This window comes from Fonsecaea monophora (assembly GCF_001642475.1).
Source record: "Fonsecaea monophora strain CBS 269.37 chromosome Unknown Scaff5, whole genome shotgun sequence".
NCBI classification, from domain to species: Eukaryota; Fungi; Ascomycota; class Eurotiomycetes; order Chaetothyriales; family Herpotrichiellaceae; genus Fonsecaea; species Fonsecaea monophora.
In genome coordinates this window covers 217153-236366 of record NW_019173936.1, presented here as the reverse complement: position 1 = coordinate 236366, position 19214 = coordinate 217153, and the positions used below count along the sequence as shown (strand labels likewise).

Sequence of the window (19214 nt, the reverse complement as noted above, 5' to 3'; positions counted from 1 at the left end):
CAACGATGGCCTTGTCCGAGTGGCCAACTTCTTAGGTGGCTAGGTTGAAGTGTCACACTGGAATCATACCAAGACAGACAGACGCATAGATCCGACTTCGACATGACCAAGATGAGCGTCAAGTTGGCCAGACCTGAGAACACCATCGCGCCAATGCCTAGAGTCAGCAATGGAGAGGGCATCACATCGCATCGACCACCACGACTAAGTTGCCAGCAAATACCACCCCGCGATGTCTGGTGGGCTCCATCCCTCGCCTAGGGAGGCGCCTAGGCATACCGACATTCTTGTATGTCACAGCTAATACCCTCTCTTCTATTTGCGGGGCGGCCCCAGCCGGGGTTGCACCTGTACCTTGGCGGCTCGACTGATCTGCTTGCTGTTCGTTTACAAATACAGGCTGGTTGAGTGGAACCCCATCGTGAGAGGGGCTGTACCAAAGGCAAGAGTGTTTGTATACCGACTGCTTTCGTTCGGGCTCGGCGTCAGTGTGCCGGGTGGGTGCCTCGGGTCATCGGCAACCTATGCTCGAGGGAGTACTGGGTACAGCAGGTACTACTGCAGTCAAGGTGAGGGGTCGTTTTGTCGGCATTCCACGATGCTAATAACGAGGTCCAATGGAGGAACCTGCCACGGCACCCTGAAAGTCTGTCGACAGGAACGTGCTCCAGTTTTCCAGCTCGAGGTCGAACAGTGTGCCCATATCGTCCTAAGACAGATCAGGAGCATCAGTAAACATCCAAGCAATCGCCGAGATGACAACCCTAACCAAACCCCACACATGCGCGCGGACACGAGAGAAGGAATACTTACCATGGTCTGATCATTCAACGGCTGGTCTTCAATAGCCAGGTATTGGCCCGGCACAGCCTCGTTCTCCGACAGCTTTTGCGGCAGATAGGTCAAGTCCTGGTCGTAGCCACCACTGACAGTACTGCTTGGGTGTAGCCTGTGTGCTCTTTCCGTGGCTTCGCGGGCGAGCGTGGCGATCTCGCGTGCAAAGCTGATGGAGATTTCAGACGCCGTCGCGAATTTCACCCGTGCAAAGTATCCCGCACCGACCTCCATCAGCGCGAGATCTGACTGGATGCCGTATCGGTTGGGGTTTTGCAGGATGTAGATGAAAAGATTGATCAACGCATACATGGGTCCGAAAAAGCTCAATCTAGATGCGTCAGTGAGTGTCGAAGTGAAAAACCGGCGAGATACTCACGGAACGGGCGTGCTTGCATCAAATCGTATGTGTTCGGTCGCCAGGATCGCCTGGCGACACGTCTCGGCCACAATCTGGGTTGATGTCTCGAGCTGGTCCCGCAACGCAGCATCAGGTGTCATACCACAGATACTCCGACTCCAGGGATAGGTCAAAGCGGTGTGAATATCGAGAGTGATGCTCTGGAGAGCGCCACGGAGATACATGACCTGCTGCATCGTCATTCCCGGTGGTAAATGGCTCGGACTGGGAGAACTGGGCCGACATATGACCGGGTCGATGGTGCGCTTCAACATGTTGAGCTGCTCGTCCAGCTCTGCGACGGATCTCACCAACGCCGCGCCGCCCTGCTGAAAGGCCTGAACTGTCGACAGTCGTTTAGAGACCACAGACGAAAGTCGCGCCAGCCGGATCAATGTATTGCAGTACTCGATGTTGACAGAGCTGTCGGGAGGGGCGGACGTTGGTACTTGACAGCTGACGTCGTCGTCGTCGATCAGCTCAGACAAGGTCAGCATCACCGTTCCACTCTGACACCCTTTGCTCAAGGTTAGACCTACCGAATGGCGTCCGGATTGACACACAATCTGCTTCTCCAAGCAATATATGGCCCAGAACAAACAACTCCTCAGCGAATTTTCATATTCGGTCAGATTCCACGAGGCGACAGCTTGTCGATGCAGTCCTTTGGCGATCCCAAGTCGTACCGCGATACCGCAGAGCACGTATTCAAGACACGGACAGGCGATATTTTGGGTAAAGTAGGCCTGGTGTGGGTTCGTCAGCTCGTGATACATTGCTCTCCGATCGCCGTCCTTACCATCAGCGTCAGAGCTTGCACACCGACAATCGACGTTCGGAAATACAACATTTCGGTCTGCACCGACAGCGCATTTTCAAAATAACCCCACGCCGACTGGTTGGCCTCTTGGAAGGTGCTGGTTTTGGAGAGCTCGATTCGACATCCCGAAGCGTAGACTGCGTTGCGGAGCGCATACCAGGTGGGATCGGTATCTGTCACGGCTCCGTCGAAATATGCCCTAAGCTGCGCCTCAAACCAAGGGCGGTGCACGATGCCGAGAGAAGATTCGAGGGCCTCGTCAAAGAATGCTAGAAAAGGGTCAGACCTGGTGACACTACAGATGATCACGGCCGTTCGGAGTCGTTACCTCGAGTATACCTCCAGGCAATCTCTTGATCTGGCTCGGGCTTTCGTTCCTTGGACAGGTTCTTCTCGATTTTCAGCCGGCGGGTGATGTAGGTTGTAAATGTCCTGGCTGTGTCGTCGAAAATCGAGCTGCCTGTCTTGCTAGCGACCCATTGCATTCCGGGTCTCGAACAAATAGACAAGAATGATCTGGGGCCTATGATGAAACTACTGAGCACCCGTGCAAGAGGTGTGTGAGGAGTTGGGACATACCATGATATTCCCAGTTTGACTTTGGAAAGTCTCTGTCAGCCGATCCGAATACAAAGTTCTCAGAGAACACCTACCGTCTCACTCGACGAGATACTGCTCCTCTCTCGGATCTGTTCAGGGCTGTTCTCTGCAAGGGTCGCGGGGGCGGCGCTGTCGGAGGGGGTCGGCTGGTACCCTGAACTCCACTCTAGCGTTGAGGTGTTGTCTGCAAAGGCGGGAGGTTTGGGGGGTATCAAGGCTATCGAATTCATACTTGCCGGAGGGTTATGCGTCTTGTACGGCTGAGCCAACGGAAAGCATGACGAGCTCTGAGTCTCGACCCCGTCGGTCGTCAGCGAAGAGGACGAGGGTGCAGGGAGCACTGAGCTCAAGGGATCTCGGTCATCTCTCCCCGTAAATCTAGACGAGTCACTGTCTAAAGCAGCTGGGGAAGTCTGCGCCGGGATGTGATTTGTAGTAGAGGTAGGCTGAGCTAGATTAGGGGCGACTCTGGCGACAAAGGGGTCCGTAGACGGGCTGACGACCTACAGCATAAGCCTGTTGCTTGAGAAGCGCCTCCAGCTGCTCCAGCCTCTCTACTAGATCTTTGTTGTCCCTGCCTCCGTCCCTGGATCGCCATCGACGAGGTGTTGTCGAGGTACAGTGCTGGCCGCGATCGAGACAGTTTGTACAAGGGCCACCACCGTCCCCATTGCCTTGAAGCGGGTTATAAGCATGTGACTCTCAGCCCGTAGCGGAGAAGGGGAGGGACATACACCGAATCTTCTTGGCTCTGCAATAATTGCAGGCCACAACACGTTTCGGCCTCACATTGTCATTCCGTTGCGGTCGAGGAGCGGGAGAAGAGAGCGGCAGTGGCTCAGTGGACATGATGGACGCCATCTGGACTGACTGGTACATCCTGAGTTCAAGTCAATTACTCCATACACAGGCCAAAGCGGCGATTTTCAAGGTTGGAGCTGTTGTAGGAGACGAGCATGGAGGCGGGGAAAAGGTGGATTGGCGGGGGACAATGAGATGATTTGCCACTCACGGCATGTGATATCAATCATTGTGATTGAATAGACCCTGAGCCTCAGGGCGTCAATCGCCTTCCCAATGGTCAGCTTGCCAGCCTGCCGAGGAATTCGCGACTCCACCTCTTGTCGTCTCTGGCCAGCCAAAAGTTGCCGTCCGAATTCGCCGAACAAAATGGGTATAACGTTAGCGAGGCGTCGAACGACACCAAGAGTAGGTGGAGGGGTGGATCTGGAAGAACTTGACGCATGACAGGAGAACCGAGCCATCGATGGCTGTGGCCGTGGATCCGAAAATGTTGGTAGAGCGAGCGAGGAAAGGGGACGTTTTTTTTGAGATTCAAGTACCTTCATCGTAACCAGTAGTCAAACACTAGGTATACTTGGTTCTAAGAAGATGATCAGTAACGGACAGACAAACCATAGCCATCACGGCGAAAGGCCAGCTCAGGAGTGTCATGTCTTACCAAAAGGCACCGTGCTTATAGCGGGCGGTGGTCCTGTCGGGTTGATTCTGGCCAAAGTCCTATCACATTATGGCACCAGATCCGTGCTCTTTGAGAGGAATCAGACGACGACCCGTTGGCCCAAGATGGATTTGACCAATGCCCGTTCCATGGAGCTGTTTCGCAAGTTGGGGCTCGCCGACGACCTACGACGGCAGGGAGTGCCAGCACACATCGACCAGCCAGTCTTGGTATCGTCGGGTCTTTCTGCAAAGGAGGCCATCACCGGCTGGGATCTCCCGAGTGTCGACAGGTTCCGAAAGCAGATTCAAGAGAATAACGACGGTACTAAGCCCTTGGAACCCTGGCAGCGGCTGTCGCAGGCAATCTTTGAGAAGTGGCTGAAGGCCATTTGCGACAAGGATCCTTTGATCGATCTGCGGTTTGGCCATAAAGTCGAATCGGTACAGGAGGAATCTGACCATGTCAAAACTATCGTCACGGCCGTGGATTCGGGGGTTTCTTACCAATTTGTCTCGGATTATGTCGCTGGCTGTGATGGTGCAAACAGCAGAGTGCGAAAGTCGCTTGAGCTTCCCTTGGACGGCGGTCCAGTGTAAGTTTTTTTTCTATGGGAAACCATCTAATCTCCTCTTTACTGAATTCTTTGCAGCCCAACGTGCGTCCTTCTCGTCCACTTCAAGTCTCGCGACCTCACTCGGATACACAAGCAAGGTCAATTCTGGCACATCTTTCTCCTGGCCGAACACGGCGGCTTTGGTGGTGCCATCATCGCCCAAGATGAAGTCGACACCTGGACCACCCATCTATTCTTACCCCTGGATGCCGAACCGGAAAAGATCGAGTCGCGAGAGGCTGTGTATCGAGTTCTGGGTGGAATCTATGGCGCGTATCCGATTGAAATCGACGAGATTCTAGTCCGCTCCATCTGGCGACCCAACATCGCCGTGACACGGCGCTGGAGCAGCCCCAACTATCGTATCCACCTTGCCGGTGATGCGGCACACCAGAATATCCCCACTGGAGGCTACGGGATGAATATGGGCATTGCTGACGCTTTCGACCTGGGCTGGAAACTTGCAGCCGTCATCAACAATTCCGGGGGACACGACCTGCTCGAGTCCTACGAGGTGGAGCGAAGACCCGTGGCCCTTCGCAATGTCGAGCGATCTGGCGTTCATTTCCAAGTCCACGACAATCTCCGAGAAATCCTAGCGGGTTACGATCCTCGCGTTGTGGATGAGGACACAGAGGCCGGGCGTCAACTACGGAGCAAGATTCACGAGCACTACCAAGCTCACGATGGCGAGAACCAGGACTTTGGCATTGAACTGGGTTACCGCTACCAATCACCCGTCATCATTCACGACGAGGGCAGAGAACCCGAGCCTGAATGGGTACCGTCCAAGTATATCCCGACGACCTGGCCAGGTGGTCGGCCGCCACACGTCTTCCTCTCTGACGGCACCCCGATATTTGACAAGTTTGGCCGAGATTGGACGCTGCTCAGCTTTTCGAGCGAACCCTGTGGCGAAGATTTTCTAGAAGAGGCAGCCCAAGCTCTATCGGTGCCCTTGAAGCGAGTGTCTCTTGACGGCGAGGACTTGGCCAAGAGACTATATGAGAAGCGTCTCGTGTTGATCCGACCAGACCAGCACGTCGCATGGAGAGGGGACAAGATAGGCAGCGCAGATGAGGCAACGAAAGTGCTGCAGATCGTTACGGGCAAGGTTCATTCTCGGAGAGCGCAAGAGCCAGAAGCTGTTGGCACGGCACCCAAAGCTGCATTCACGGCGACCAACGAGCTGACTACCCAGGTCAATGATTTCAAGTTGGAGAGGATGGGCGCTTTTCAGATGTAGAGTAGAGGGATCTATCTATACAATGTGTTTCCTCAATTCATCGGTTCGAACATATCGAGATACACTTCATAGAATGTGTCTCTACGGCTCATATGCGACCATTCTGGCAATACACCCGCCAACCACCTGTCCAGGCCTCGATTACACGAGCGTAATGACATAGTAAGCACCCCCCTCTCGGTGTCTAGTAGTCGGAGAACTCAAAAGACGCCATGATCTGCCCTCATCTGCCCCCTCCCATCTGCTGGAGAGTCACGATTGGTTCTAGCTCCTCCTTGGTCTCACCGACATGTAACCACAAGGTCTAGTGCTAGGTATATCACCGCCGTCGGCACCGTACGCCCGGCCACGAATAGTCGGAGTGACGGTCGACGAGCCCGAAACAACCTGAAATATCCCTCCTCGACGCAGATCCATACTCCCCAGGATCCACCTCCACAACCCCAGGGGAGGTAACAAACAAGCACACTAGGGACTAGGGGCATAGGAGTATCCAATCTGCTAGGCCTGATTGGTGCGACAGACTACCAGGTATACCCTCCCAATCCCTCACAGGAGGCATGGGAGGCATGTCCGGGTGCGTGCCGATGAATGCTATAAGTGATCCTTCCTCCATTGTACCTTTTTCACCTGTGCCAAACCACCATTTGCTGGGACGACTTTTCAACTGCTTCGAGGTTTGAGATTCTTTTGACCAAGTCCTCCTCAAGCTCAAGTACTTAGCGGCCAGTGACCATGGAATCACCCAACGTTCTTGCAAAATACATCGGCGTCCCCATCGTGCTGGGACTGGTCTTCATCCTGTGGAAACTGTCCCAGGTGGGCAAGAGACCCAAGGACCTCCCACCAGGACCACCGACTCTGCCCATTCTTGGGAACCTTCACCAGGTATGTTGGCACACACATCTTCATCACATACGGATGCATGGCGAATACTAAATGTGTCGGGGCAGATTCCTTCGGAGAAGGCATATCTGCAGTTTCAGAAATGGGCTGAAGAATATGGGTATGGAATGCATCCCCAAGCTGTCATATATGTTCGGCTAGTAACATGGAGAAAAGACCCGTCTACTCGCTGATGCTGGGGACCAAGCCGACTGTTGTCCTGTCGTCCGATGTGGCCATCAAAGAACTCCTGGACAAACGTGGCGGGATTTACTCTGACCGGCCCGACATGTACGTCAGTCAAGACGTGGCCAGCGGAGGCCATCGACTCGTGGTTATGGTGAGTGACACTTCCTAGGGAGTTTGTCGTTGCAACAGTGTGCTAAAGCGGCTCTTCATCCAAGAAATACGGCGAGAGATGGCGAACCATCCACCGCCTGATCCACAACATCCTCAACATCAAGGTCGCCGCAAAGTACATTCCCTACCAGGACCTGGAGAACAAGGTGCTCCTGAAAGGCCTCTTGGACTCGCCCGGGGCGGACGACCTGTTCCAACATCTCCGGAGGTTCGCCTACTCGCTATCGACGCAGATGATCTTTGGGTATCGCTGTCCCGATTTTCGGGACAAGAGACTGAACCAGCTTTTCGACGTATGTTCCTCCTATAGACTCTTAGCAATTCCTCTCTCTCTCTCTCTATGGTTTGTTGATCACTGCTAACCCTGCACCGTGCCGGTGGCGTAGGTTTTCAACGGATGGAGCGAAGTCTCGGAGAGCGCATCCTCCCAACTGGCCGACCTCTACCCGATTCTCCAGAAACTGCCCAACTTTATGCTCCCCAGCATCCGCAAGGGGAAGCACGTCCACCAGGTCGGGCGGGAACTGTACACCGAACACTGGCTGAAGGCCAAGGAACATCTCAAAGACGGAACTGGCTTGGTGAGTTCTGTCGCAGTAGAAGCTACCACAATACATTTGTGACAACCGTGTTGCTATTTATATCTGGGTAGGCTATTAGAAAGCTAACTTGGAGCCAAACACAGCCATGTATCTGCAACGACCTCCTCCTGGCGCAAAAGAGCGAGAACCTCTCCGACGAAGCGGTCGGGTACATCGTGGGATCCCTCCTCGAGGGCGGCTCCGACACGACATCCTCGACCATGTATGGGTTCGTCCAAGCCATGATGGTCTTCCAAGACGTGCAGAAGAAAGCCCAGGAGGAGATCGACCGGGTCGTCGGCTCAGATCGGCTACCTACCGTCGACGACTACCCCAATTTGCCCTACATCCGGTGCTGTGTCAAGGAGACGCTGCGCTGGATGCCCACGGTGATCATGGGGGTGCCGCACTGCGTGACCAAGGACGACGAGTACAATGGGTGGAAGATCCCCAAGGGCACGACCGTCATCAATAACGTTTGGTACGACTCCCTCCCAAACAAAAACAGACCTTACTCTCGTCCTCTGGTTTTCACTCCCCTTTTATACTAACGAGTAAACTCTTCGTCATCTAGGGGCATCCACATGGACCCGAAGCGCTCACCGGAACCCCGACAATTCAACCCGGACCGATACGCGGGGGACACGACGACGCTGTACGAATCCGCCAATGGCGAGCCCCTCAAGCGCGACAATTTCAACTTCGGCGCCGGCCGCCGCCTGTGCCAGGGCGTGCACATCGCCGAGCGCTCGCTGTACCTAGGCATGTCGCGGATCCTGTGGGGGTTCTACCTCCGCAAGGCGCTCGACAGTGCAGGGAACCCGATCACGCCGGACATCAACGACCTGGTCGGGGGCATCACGGTGAATCCGCGCCCTTACCCGATCGACATCGTGCCCAGGAGCCCCGAGCGGACGGCCATCATTCGACAGGCGGTCAAGGAGGCCGAGGAGCTGCTGAATCCCGTGACGGGCCAGTGGAAGAAGGTGCCCGAGGGGATGGTGTTTGGGGCGTGGAAGCCGAATGAGAAGAAATGAGAGAGAGAGAGAGGAGATGGAGATGGAGAGAGGTATGTCAGCGTCAGTTTCAGCCTTGGATATGGCTTTAGTTCCAGGTCTTGCTCTTGATTTGGTTGCGGTTGGTATTGGTATTTGAGACGAATTACCTCAGTCATACATGATAGATGTCCATCATTTTTTCCGATTAGGCAAGTATGCTCTGCCATGCTATGCTTTGCTCTCCCTCAGCCTTAGGAAGCTAGCCTCGCTTTTCACTTCAAAGTCCTCGCAACGCTCTAAGTAGATCCTTAGTTAGCCAAGATCCCCTACCTCCGTCTGGTCCTGTCCGGCCCTCTTGAGAAATCTATTCGAGGAGCGAAAAGGGGGAAAGAAACTCACGGCATAGACCTGCATCAGCGCCACGCGCGGCTCCCCATTCACGTCCTCCAGGACGACATGGGCACCGAAGTCGGTCTCGACGACCTTTCCGGTCGCAAAGTCCATCTTGGCGACGCCCAGCAGGACCAGGTCGCGGCCCTGCTTGTCGTTGACGAAGACGTGGGTGATGCGGTGGTTGCGCGCCGTGATGTCGCCCCAGGCGTTGTCTCTGCAGCGGGTGATTTCTGTCATTCACACTTGGTAAGTACACCCACATGTACAGGTATGTATATAAACCTAGATGGCTGGGTATTTTAGGTCATGGTCAAGGGTTGGTAGGTATTGTACCTTCTCTCCCACTAAACCCGGCGTGGCTGGCCACGAATTTCCCCGTCGACGTAAACACCTCGTTGGCCATGCGTGGGCCGGCCTCAGGGCCCGTGTTGTCGGCCAATTCGTAAAAGAGGGTGATGAGGGCCTTGACCTTGTCGTCCAACGCGAGGGCCGAGGGCCAGACGGTTTCTTTTGTAACATACGACATTGCACTATCTTAGGTAGATGGGTATGTATGTATGTTTGTATGTATGGGATATATTGTCAGGGTGAAAAGTGTGTACCCAGGTACGTTGATGTCGATACAGGTAGATGTAGATGTAGATGTAGGTGTGATGTGATGTGATATCGATACTTTTTTCACACCCGATCCCTCTTCCACTCTTCCACGGATATTAGTCATTCACATGTACCGGGTTTAGGTGTCCTAGTCTACTCATTAGCCATGTACATGTATGAAGCGGCATGCTTGCCAACTTGGTTGCTTGTTCCTCGGAATGACGGACAAATTCGTTCGGACTGAGTTGGCCGAGAATTTCTCCTCGTCCCCGCCTCTTCCTGCGTCAACCTCAACCCCCCAAGCTTCGTTCGGGCCGGGTTACGAGACGCGATGAGGTGGGATGACGATGATGATGATGATGCCGCCGCCTAAGAAATTATGCAGAGGCGGAGAAACTGTCGTGACTTGTGTGACACCAGACAGGTGAGTGTCGGCCTTATGCTTACTTGACGTTTTGACCGGGCAAATAGGGATTAGAACCGTTCGTATATCAACCACCCCCTCTTTTTTCACCACCACTACCACCAACACATACAAGAATTCCCTCTCCATAAAGGAAAAAAAACCAAGTAGAAGAAGCAGACCCCTTCCACAAAGTGACCAAGCGAACCAAGTGAATCACTCAACTCAACATGGGCTCCATCTCGACCAACTTCTCCGACAAAGGGACCAAGGTTCTCTCCCCCTCGACGCTCGCGCACGTGGTGCTGCGCACAAACAACTTCTCCGCCATGAGGGATTTCTACACGACCTTCCTCGGCGGGACGATCACGTACGGCAACGACTTCATCTCCTTCATCACGTACGACGAGGAACACCACCGGATCGCACTGATCGGGATCCCGGACACGGCGCCCAAGGCACCCACGACGTGCGGGCTGGAACACATCGCATTCACGTTCCCGACCCTGTCGGCATTGCTCCTCGCGTACCGACAGCGCCTGGCCAGGGGGATCAAGCCGGTATGGAGCGTCAACCACGGCCCCACCACGTCCATCTACTACAAAGACCCCGACGGGAACATGCTCGAGACGCAGGTCGACAACTTCGACACGGTCGACGCGGCCAACGAGTTCATGAACAGCAAGTATTTCGCCGAGAACCCCATCGGGACCGACTTCGACCCGGAGGAACTCATCCGCAAGATCGAGGGTGGCTTCGCCGACGAGGCCGAGTTGAAGAAGCGCGTCGAAATTGGGCCGAGGGGCCTGCCGGATTTGTCGGCCCTGTAGAGACCACCAAAAACGAAAAAAGGCCTGGCAGATTGTCAGAAAGGAGAGAAGATCTCAAGATCCCTAAAGTTCGTCCTTGATGGGCTTGGATGGTCAGCGGAGGAATTCACGGGGAGACTATGTATGGCTCCCCCTTCGACGGACGAATTCCAACAAATTGATTCGTTTTTCTACAACGTATTTGTATGGCTAGGCTGGACGGTCCACTCGAACAGTTTGTATGTCATGTACGGAGTACAAAGTGGACCTTTCGCTTGCTAGCTAACAGTAGCTATTCACGACTGAGTGATTATGGATAACCAATGTACGTACCTGGACTAATTGTCACTGATCCGGGGCTACGACGACCAGGGAATTGATCGAGTATGCCATGTTCAATCCTATTCTACAACACAAAGTCACGCTATCTTGAAATGCTCCTCGAAAAGTTTCCATCTAGCACTCGCTTGGTCAGACATCAGTAGCCACGGCTTGAGGAAATAGAGACCCTGTGTCTTGTCCTTCTTCCCTGTCATGAAGCTCAGTGCCGTCCGCACAGCCGTGGCATTGGGCGTGCGTCGGATACTTTCGAACAACGCCGTCTTCTCGACGTCACACAATTTCACCCAGATATATTCCAGCATCAGGGCCACCACACCTGCCGCAATCGGTGTTGACACCGACGTCCCACTGACCCGTTTCTCGCCGCTGGGCTCCAGATGCGTGGGCCAGGCCGAGAGCACATACTCACCCACCACGTTGAAGTAGGTCGAGTACGTCTTCGGGTCTGGTTTGTCCGGGTTGAACTCCGATGCCCGTCCACCGCCGTTCGCCGACCGAATCGAGATGACCTTGACATTGGACGCAGGATAACTATCTCCTTCGCTCTTGATCTTACCGCCGTTGGAAGCCGCCGCCACCATGATCACTCCCTTCGCGTTGGCCACGTCAATAGCCTCAGCCATGTCGTCGATCACGTCGTCAAATCCAAAGGACATACTAATGATGTCGACCCCCCAGTCCTCGACCGCATATTTAATCGCCTGTACAGTTAAGCATATCCAACACCCTTAAGGGAGAAAACAAACCTGTGTAATAGCGACCGGGTCCGCCTCAAAAAACACACCGTTCGTTACTTGTGCCACGTATATGTCCGCAAATGGAGTCACTTTCAAAATCAGCCCAGCCGCGTGCGTGCCGTGTCCGTGTTCATCCTTCATTGACCTCACGTCTTCCCCATAGACCTTGTCATTTGCCCATGAGCGCAGTCCTTTGATGCGATTCGATGATCCGCGGAGCTGAGGGTTGGTAGCCACGACGGCCTTTGTCCGGGGGGGCCGTTCAGCATCGATGCCCGTGTCGAGGATGGCAATCTTGATCGGCTTGTCTCGTAGACGGGTCACACCCAGCCCTACGAAGTGGGAGTGTGTCTTGCGCTGGAGGGTTTCTAACCAGTCGTCGGCGCCAGCCCATCTGTTCGGGTTAACAACAGTTTGACATTCTTTTTGGGGCCACACATGACCTACTTGGAAGCGTCGTCCGCCATCAGGCTGCGTTCGCAGTCTAGAAATTGCCCCGATTGACACAATACCGACACCAACCGATCATTGGCGCCCCAAACGCCGCTATGAGCTGGAGGGTCATTTCTCTGCACAGGGCCCCCCAAACCCAGAAACTGGTTGTGAGCGGCCTGTATGCCATCGGAAGTGATGCGAATTTGAAATGATGCCGAAAGAAGCTGGCTCAGAGGCCCGCATATCTTGTCTTTGATCCATTGCTGAATCTCAGTCGGGTCACCGCCCGCGGACCTACAGTCATAGCATGCCCAGATTGCCTGTTGGTAGGGTGCGAATGTTCTCGAGAGGAGATCAGATCGAAGCACCCTTTCCAGCAACGAAATGCAGGGAGTTCGGTCAAGCGCGATTTCCGAAACTTGATTCCCTGGAACCATGAGCTGCGCCAACTCTTGAATAGGTTTGCCCAACTCGAGCTCGACGAGAAGGACCCCAAGATCCACAAGAACAGGGCAAGGATGCTGGACATCATAGTAATCACCCTCTCCGGTGTGCTCATCGAGATCTGATTTAAGGTAAAGCTGGACCACGCAGTCAGTGGGTGAATTCTCCCGCCCCGACAATGCCAAACACAATCTCTCCTTGACCCACTGTCGCTGTGCCCACGGCGAGGCACAGAGATACAAGACGGCTGTCGCGAGTATGTTTGCTAACACCAGCCGCTCCTTGATATTCTGTCTCAGATCCAAGAAAGCATCACTACCGGTGTCATTCAGAATCGAGGAAAGAGGTATTAGTCGGTCCACGCTAAAGTCGGCCAGTCTCCTCAAACTGCCGCGGAGATGGACTTCAGTTCGTTGTCTCCGTGCCAGTAAGTATATCATTTGAGTGTCTCGTTGACAGGCAAGCATGAGCCGGCACAGTGAGCCGGGCTGGACTGGAATATCTCGATAACTGGCTTCATCTGCCTCCCAATCCGTACTTAATCCAGACTCAGACCCAGTATGCACCGTGCCTGTCAAGGGATGATCTGCATGCTCGGCAGGGTTTGTCACAGCCAAGTCGAATTGGACTTGTGCCGGACGTCTAACTCAAGAACGTTAACTTCAACGTGACTGGGGAGTGAGTTGGTAGTCGACCTACCTCTCCAACCGGATTTGGGCCTGTGTCCATGAGTCAAGGCTGTTGCGAGAGAATAATAGCTTCATGTGGAACGCCCGATAGGCACTGATATCTCTCTCCGTGTAAAAGGATGTGAGGCGAAGCAAAGCGCCGTGTCGCGTCCAACAAGAGCATGGCCAGCGCGTTGCCATGGCCCTGTGGAGGGCTTGGATTTCATAAGTGAGGTCAGGAGCCTGGTCCTCTGTCTCCTGGTTGCTAGCTGGACCTTGCTCCGCTGCTTCAGACGGCTGTGTTCCAGCCTGCCACGATGCATACGTGGGTAATTCGCCTTGTCGCATGACGATACGACCAAGGCTGGCAAGGCAGTTGTCGACATGGCGAAGAAGCTTAGCCCGATGGTCCTTCAGTACGGCTGCCGACATTCGACGCAGGCCACAGCTGTCACTCGACGTGGTTGCAGACACAGCCCTCAGGGTTTGGAGCTTTGGAAATGGATGCGCAATGTCAACTGTGCCTGTAGTCTATGTTCAAGCATTCTTAGGTGCGTGACTCTTGAAGTTTTTGGTGCTCGTCGCTCACCCTCGCCATGCGCTCGAGACGCAGCAACAACTTTTCCACCGCCTGAGATAGCCCGTGGCCGGCGAGTTGTCCCAAGACCGAGTCATGGCGTTCCCCCAACCCGCCAAGTATCTCGTGGATTGCCACCAGATTAGCCGTGAGATATCCGTAGAATGTCCGTAGTTTGGGCTTTTCTTTCCAGAGTGAGCCTTGTACCCGGGCAGCAGCGACGAACTTGGGAAGGACAGCGAGCGCTAGATCTATTAGAACTCGGGGCGAGGCTGACATGTTATGTTGGTAGATATCGTCTTCGGTAGAGTCAAGCCAGAAGTGACTATGAGCAGGATGGCAAGTTGCAAGTCACAGGAAGTTCGCGTTTTTGCTTGGTGAGGCTGAAGCCTGAGCGAGGATAAAGTCAGTACGAGGTACACCCGCACGTGAGGCCATGATGGATGGTGGAGGGGCAAGACGAGGGGCTGGTTGCATGGGTTATAAGCGAATGCCTTGAGATACTAACGCAATAGCTCCTAGGCCTAGCCAGCTGGCCATCACTATGGGAGAGCCTCAACAGTCTCCTCCCTGATCCTTGGTTGAGAAGTGTCCTTGTCATCTTCAATCCAGGTCAATACGGCGGCTGAAGCATCGACCTTGGAGACTGATAGAATGTCGATATTTCAAGCTTCCAAAGACTGTGAGGCCCTTCTCGAACAATGCCTTCGACTACCCGACATCTTTAACAACAAATGGGCACTGAACCAATCTGCAAGTTTCAGGCTATGGGTCGAATCCATCGGGGCCTTTGCGCCGCGGTCTGCATCTGCCGATGCCCGCCTACAAGGCAATGAGAATATGAAAGCAGCGGTGATGGATTTGTTAGATCTGTTGCAGTTGAACCTTCGTCAAAGTATGCAGCCTCATCTTCTTTTGTTTTCCGATCCCATATGTAATGTAGAGCTTTGCGATATCAGGCACCCCGGGATAAACAATCGGTGGAGATGCTAATAGTGCTCGGGAGCCAGCAATCGAAGCGTGCCAGGATCCGGCATTCATACAAAGCGTATCAGAGGAGCAGTCGCAGTCAAATCGCCAGGCTCTTGCGGAAGCGCTGTCGTCGTCGGGGTCAGATGATGAAGATGAGGTAGAGATGGAAGAGGTTTCCTCGCCTCAGGTCAGCGATCGAGACGATGGCGACAACTCAACCACGACGTCTCAGTCGCGACCTGATCAAGAAGTTGAGAATGTGTTGTTCCGCCTCCACCAGCTGCTCCTGGCCATTCGCAGCTCTCGTAGATTCGACTGGCGTGAGCGAGCGAGCAGATTCGTCTACCCAGGCTCAGAGGACTTCAGAAAGCATATGGAGTGGTATATCAGCGAACGATTCCAACGCGAGTATCCTGAAGTGCCGGAATTCATACGAACGCGTCTGTTGTTGGCCAACGTGAAGCGACGCAACCAGTTCGAATATGCGCGAGAACATGCCTTCAAACTTGCCAAAGACAAGACACGCCCCTCCACTGACCAACATTCGGCAAGTATTGCAATCGAAGATGAAACAGCTGACAACCAGCCTCCAGTCGCCCCTTCTCACAAAGATGCGTCCCATTCACGAGCTGATGCGCCATCCCAAGCACCATCCAAGTCTATGCCGAGTACGCTGGCGACAGACTACACCGGTGCCTCATTCGAAAGATCCGAGAGTGGAACAGCTACAATCTCCAGCGGGAGGACATTCAAGGATGGACAGGCCACTTGGCCATCACCACCAAAGGCCCCTTCCATCAACCCTGCCTTGGCGTCCTTTCCCTGCCCATACTGTCGCCGTCCACTACCAACAGAATATAGTAGCGACTCAAAGAAGTGGAGGTCAGCTCACTGCCTGAGACAGGGTCCACTTCCCAGACACAACGCTGACGATGTTCCACAGGCAACATGTAAAGAATGACATTCAGCCGTATGTTTGTCTGTTCGAAGAATGCGCCACCCCTCTCAAGCTCTATTCGAGGAGTGCCGATTGGCTCCTTCACATGCGCAACACCCACGGTGAGATCCAATATGCCTGTTTGGCGCCGAAACATGACCATGAGTGTGTCTACTTCAGAACGCCAGAAAGCTACAGAAACCACTTGACGCAGTCTCACGCAAAGACCTTTGTCGAAAACGAACTCGGAGACCTCCTTGTCCGTAGCATGTGCCGGACGCCGCTCGACCCGATCTTCCGTGAATGTCCCATCTGCCCGGGACCAGAAAAAAAGTCGATTTTGTACAAGAGAAAGCAACTAGGGAGTTTGCTGTCGCTGCCGCAATCACCTGCAAAGCGTAAAAAATTAGAAGACGCTTTGACATTGCGATTGAAAGCGGTTAGAATGCGGAAGAGTGCCGCCATGGATGAGGGGTTGGAGGGGAAAGAGGAGGAGGAAGACGACGACAATGATACACACAGACACCGACACTCAGAAGAGGCACGGCTTCTACGCCATATCATGGCCCATCTCCAATTCATTGCCTTGATGGCGCTGCCATGGTCAGAAGAGCTTGGATCAGCCCAATCCTCATCAGTGTCAATGGGCCAGGGACTGGAGCACTTAGACGACAAGATAGATCCCAAAGATCATGAAGGTCCGGTGGACGTTGAGGTTGAACACCATGCCGACGATCCAACATACCACGACGGCATCATGCTCTCTTCGGAATGGGAGTTCATTAACAGCGACAGTAATCCCGCCTTTTCAGTCTCCAATCATGGAAGCTCCCCTCTACCACCCCCCCGAACACCACCGGATGCTTTGGTTAGCGATGCAGGCTTATCAATCTATATCGCATCTCAAAATCTAGTCGAGAACCAAATGCCCAAGCGTCGGTCGAGCTATATTCGGGAGATGGAAGATCGCACAACGACGGGTACTGACGGGCGGAAACACTGGGAGATTTTCCCAGCAAAGGAACAAGGTCCTCGTCGGAGAGACTATACGATAGCTTGGATATGCTCTCACTCGCTCGATTTTCGCGTTGCCACCGCCTTGTTAGACACAAAGCACCACAACTTCCCCAGACATCAATCCGATCCAGCCAACTACGTGCTGGGCACAATTGGTCGCTGGAAGGTCGTGGTTGCCTGTCATGATCCTCAGACTGCCCGGGGTCCTTTGATTGTGGATCTGTGCTGGGGCTTTCCCAAGATCGAGCTCTTCTTGTCCGTTGGAGTTTGCAGCGCTAATCCGTTACGCCACGTTTTCCTTGGAGACGTGGTCGTCGATACAAGGAGCCCGGACTTGACATCACTAAGACTTGGCGAGCTAGTCCTGAGGACGGGTTCACGTCGGATCCACGTTGCCTCGGGCACAAAATCTCTTGGGGATATCGACGTCAAGAGCGTCATGTCAAGCTTTGAACATGCGGAACCCGCCTTGAGAGCGTTTGCCATCTATCCTGGACACGAGCGAGACCTTGCTTTCCGTAGAGAGTACCAGCATGTAGGAAATCATCCGAGTTGCAACTTTTGCGACCCGAGCCAACAGTTGATCTCGCGAGACAGGCTCCCTGGTCGCACTCCCCCAGGTATTCACTATGGCGATATTGCGTTCACGAAACGCCCCGTTGTAGACCCTCGTGGACAACCATTTTTCGAGTCAGAGCCCGTATTGTTTGCCATAGATGCAAATGCGCAGGACCTCTACACGACCCTCGCCGCCCAGCCTCTTCTGGTTATTCGTGGGATTGGCGATTATGCTGACTCTCACAAACAATCGATTTGGAAGAATTATGCTTCCACAGCTGCTGGTGCATTCGCCAAGGCACTTTTACTCCAACTGGTTGATATCAAGCCCGACATGCTCCCAAAGGGGTGGAGGGGCACGATGAAACCTCCAAAACCACCAAAACCAATATCCCCTTGGATACAAGGGTAAATACGCAACCGGCACCATTAGCGAGCACAAAGTTGTCCTGCAGCTGCTGGGAAACCCCGAAACCCCTGGTCAACCGTCATTGCTTTTGAGAAGCTTTCCAGCTGTCGAAGTCGCGTTCCTTGTAGGAGTCTGCGGCGCTTCTACCAAGGGGTGCTAGATATCACTCGGCGACGTTTTGATCTGTTGGCGAATGGTGGAAATTGACTTCAGCTGGAATAGTCTTGAATGTGTCATTGACCTGAATGATGGAATTGACGAGGGGTACCAGCGAGCGACCATGGATATTCGAGCGGCCATTTCAAATCTTGAGCGAATTTACAATCGACAGCTTCCGGAGGCTAAAATGGATGGTTATCTGCGGAATTTACACTGTGGACATGGAATACACACACCCTGGCAGTCAGTTTGACAGGCTGTATACGCCTTTGTACCGGCACAAACATCGTTCACCTCGCTCCTGCCTCATCTGCGGCGCTGGCGAGAGCAGGATATGCGATGACGCGAGAAACGAGTCGTGTGAGGATGTGGGCTGCGAAAACACAGCGCTTCAGGAACTGATCATGCTACCAGGGGAGAGTGGTGACGGCGATGAGGGCGATGGCGCGGGTGCCGACCGCATTCCGCGTGTTCATCCGGGTGTAATAGCATTTGGGAATCACAGGCTATCATCAGCGCGCCAACGCGATGAGATTGCCGACAAATTCAAGGTCAGCGCCTTCAACACCCACGACATCGGATTCCGGCAACAAGTACCCAAGGTCGTGATCAAAGGGGCCTGCGATTATGCCGATGGCCACCGGAACGACAGGTTTGAGAAATATGCGGCCGCCTCGGCGGCAGCTTGCTTGAAAGCCTTCCTCGTTGAAATGCCTTGACGTGCCTCAGGTGGCAGGTTCGCCTAGTTGGCCGGGCCCGTTTTGAGTGAGCTGGAGGCAGAGAGGGAGATATTGAGTGATTTGAGGAAGTCGTAGGGAAGAAAAAGAAATGGACCTCCTGCTTAGCTATTGAGAAACAGACACTTGATTGGAAACAAAACCGTGTATGGAAATGCTTCGGAAGGAATATATCTCATGACTACTTTGCTTACCTTTGATATAAGAATCGAACAGAC

At 53.8% G+C, this 19214-nt stretch overlaps 8 protein-coding genes across 8 annotated transcripts; 5 read left to right on the top strand and 3 right to left on the bottom strand.

The window, feature by feature from the left end:
• Positions 1-601: 601 nt before the first annotated feature.
• On the bottom strand, positions 602-3325 carry AYO21_01322 (hypothetical protein; the record flags this gene model as incomplete). Its single annotated transcript, XM_022651305.1, has 9 exons — positions 602-709; positions 814-1165; positions 1214-1713; positions 1774-1980; positions 2034-2323; positions 2383-2577; positions 2634-2652; positions 2708-3149; positions 3213-3325. The coding sequence occupies 9 exons, from the start codon at positions 3323-3325 to the stop codon at positions 602-604; spliced, it is 2226 nt and encodes a 741-aa protein (XP_022516278.1).
• Positions 3326-4241: 916 nt separating this feature from the next.
• Positions 4242-5978, top strand: AYO21_01321 (hypothetical protein; the record flags this gene model as incomplete). Its single annotated transcript, XM_022651304.1, has 2 exons — positions 4242-4711; positions 4769-5978. 2 exons carry the CDS (start codon positions 4242-4244, stop codon positions 5976-5978), a joined length of 1680 nt encoding a protein of 559 aa, XP_022516277.1.
• Positions 5979-6713: 735 nt separating this feature from the next.
• On the top strand, positions 6714-8841 carry AYO21_01320 (hypothetical protein; the record flags this gene model as incomplete). Its single annotated transcript, XM_022651303.1, has 7 exons — positions 6714-6866; positions 6932-6984; positions 7041-7203; positions 7268-7516; positions 7610-7804; positions 7876-8285; positions 8379-8841. The coding sequence occupies 7 exons, from the start codon at positions 6714-6716 to the stop codon at positions 8839-8841; spliced, it is 1686 nt and encodes a 561-aa protein (XP_022516276.1).
• Positions 8842-9074: 233 nt separating this feature from the next.
• AYO21_01319 (hypothetical protein) lies at positions 9075-9721 on the bottom strand (the record flags this gene model as incomplete). The annotated part of the gene is made up of 3 exons (XM_022651302.1): positions 9075-9098; positions 9202-9425; positions 9529-9721. 3 exons carry the CDS (start codon positions 9719-9721, stop codon positions 9075-9077), a joined length of 441 nt encoding a protein of 146 aa, XP_022516275.1.
• A 704-nt stretch (positions 9722-10425) lies between these two features.
• Positions 10426-11025, top strand: AYO21_01318 (hypothetical protein; the record flags this gene model as incomplete). Its single annotated transcript, XM_022651301.1, has 1 exon — positions 10426-11025. One exon carries the CDS (start codon positions 10426-10428, stop codon positions 11023-11025), a length of 600 nt encoding a protein of 199 aa, XP_022516274.1.
• A 398-nt stretch (positions 11026-11423) lies between these two features.
• Positions 11424-14486, bottom strand: AYO21_01317 (hypothetical protein; the record flags this gene model as incomplete). The annotated part of the gene is made up of 5 exons (XM_022651300.1): positions 11424-12047; positions 12093-12477; positions 12531-13604; positions 13662-14161; positions 14220-14486. The coding sequence occupies 5 exons, from the start codon at positions 14484-14486 to the stop codon at positions 11424-11426; spliced, it is 2850 nt and encodes a 949-aa protein (XP_022516273.1).
• A 375-nt stretch (positions 14487-14861) lies between these two features.
• Positions 14862-18103, top strand: AYO21_01316 (hypothetical protein; the record flags this gene model as incomplete). Its single annotated transcript, XM_022651299.1, has 3 exons — positions 14862-15102; positions 15194-16061; positions 16123-18103. 3 exons carry the CDS (start codon positions 14862-14864, stop codon positions 18101-18103), a joined length of 3090 nt encoding a protein of 1029 aa, XP_022516272.1.
• Positions 18104-18663: 560 nt separating this feature from the next.
• On the top strand, positions 18664-18978 carry AYO21_01315 (pfs, NACHT, and Ankyrin domain-containing protein; the record flags this gene model as incomplete). The annotated part of the gene is made up of 1 exon (XM_022651298.1): positions 18664-18978. The coding sequence occupies one exon, from the start codon at positions 18664-18666 to the stop codon at positions 18976-18978; it is 315 nt and encodes a 104-aa protein (XP_022516271.1).
• Positions 18979-19214: the final 236 nt, after the last annotated feature.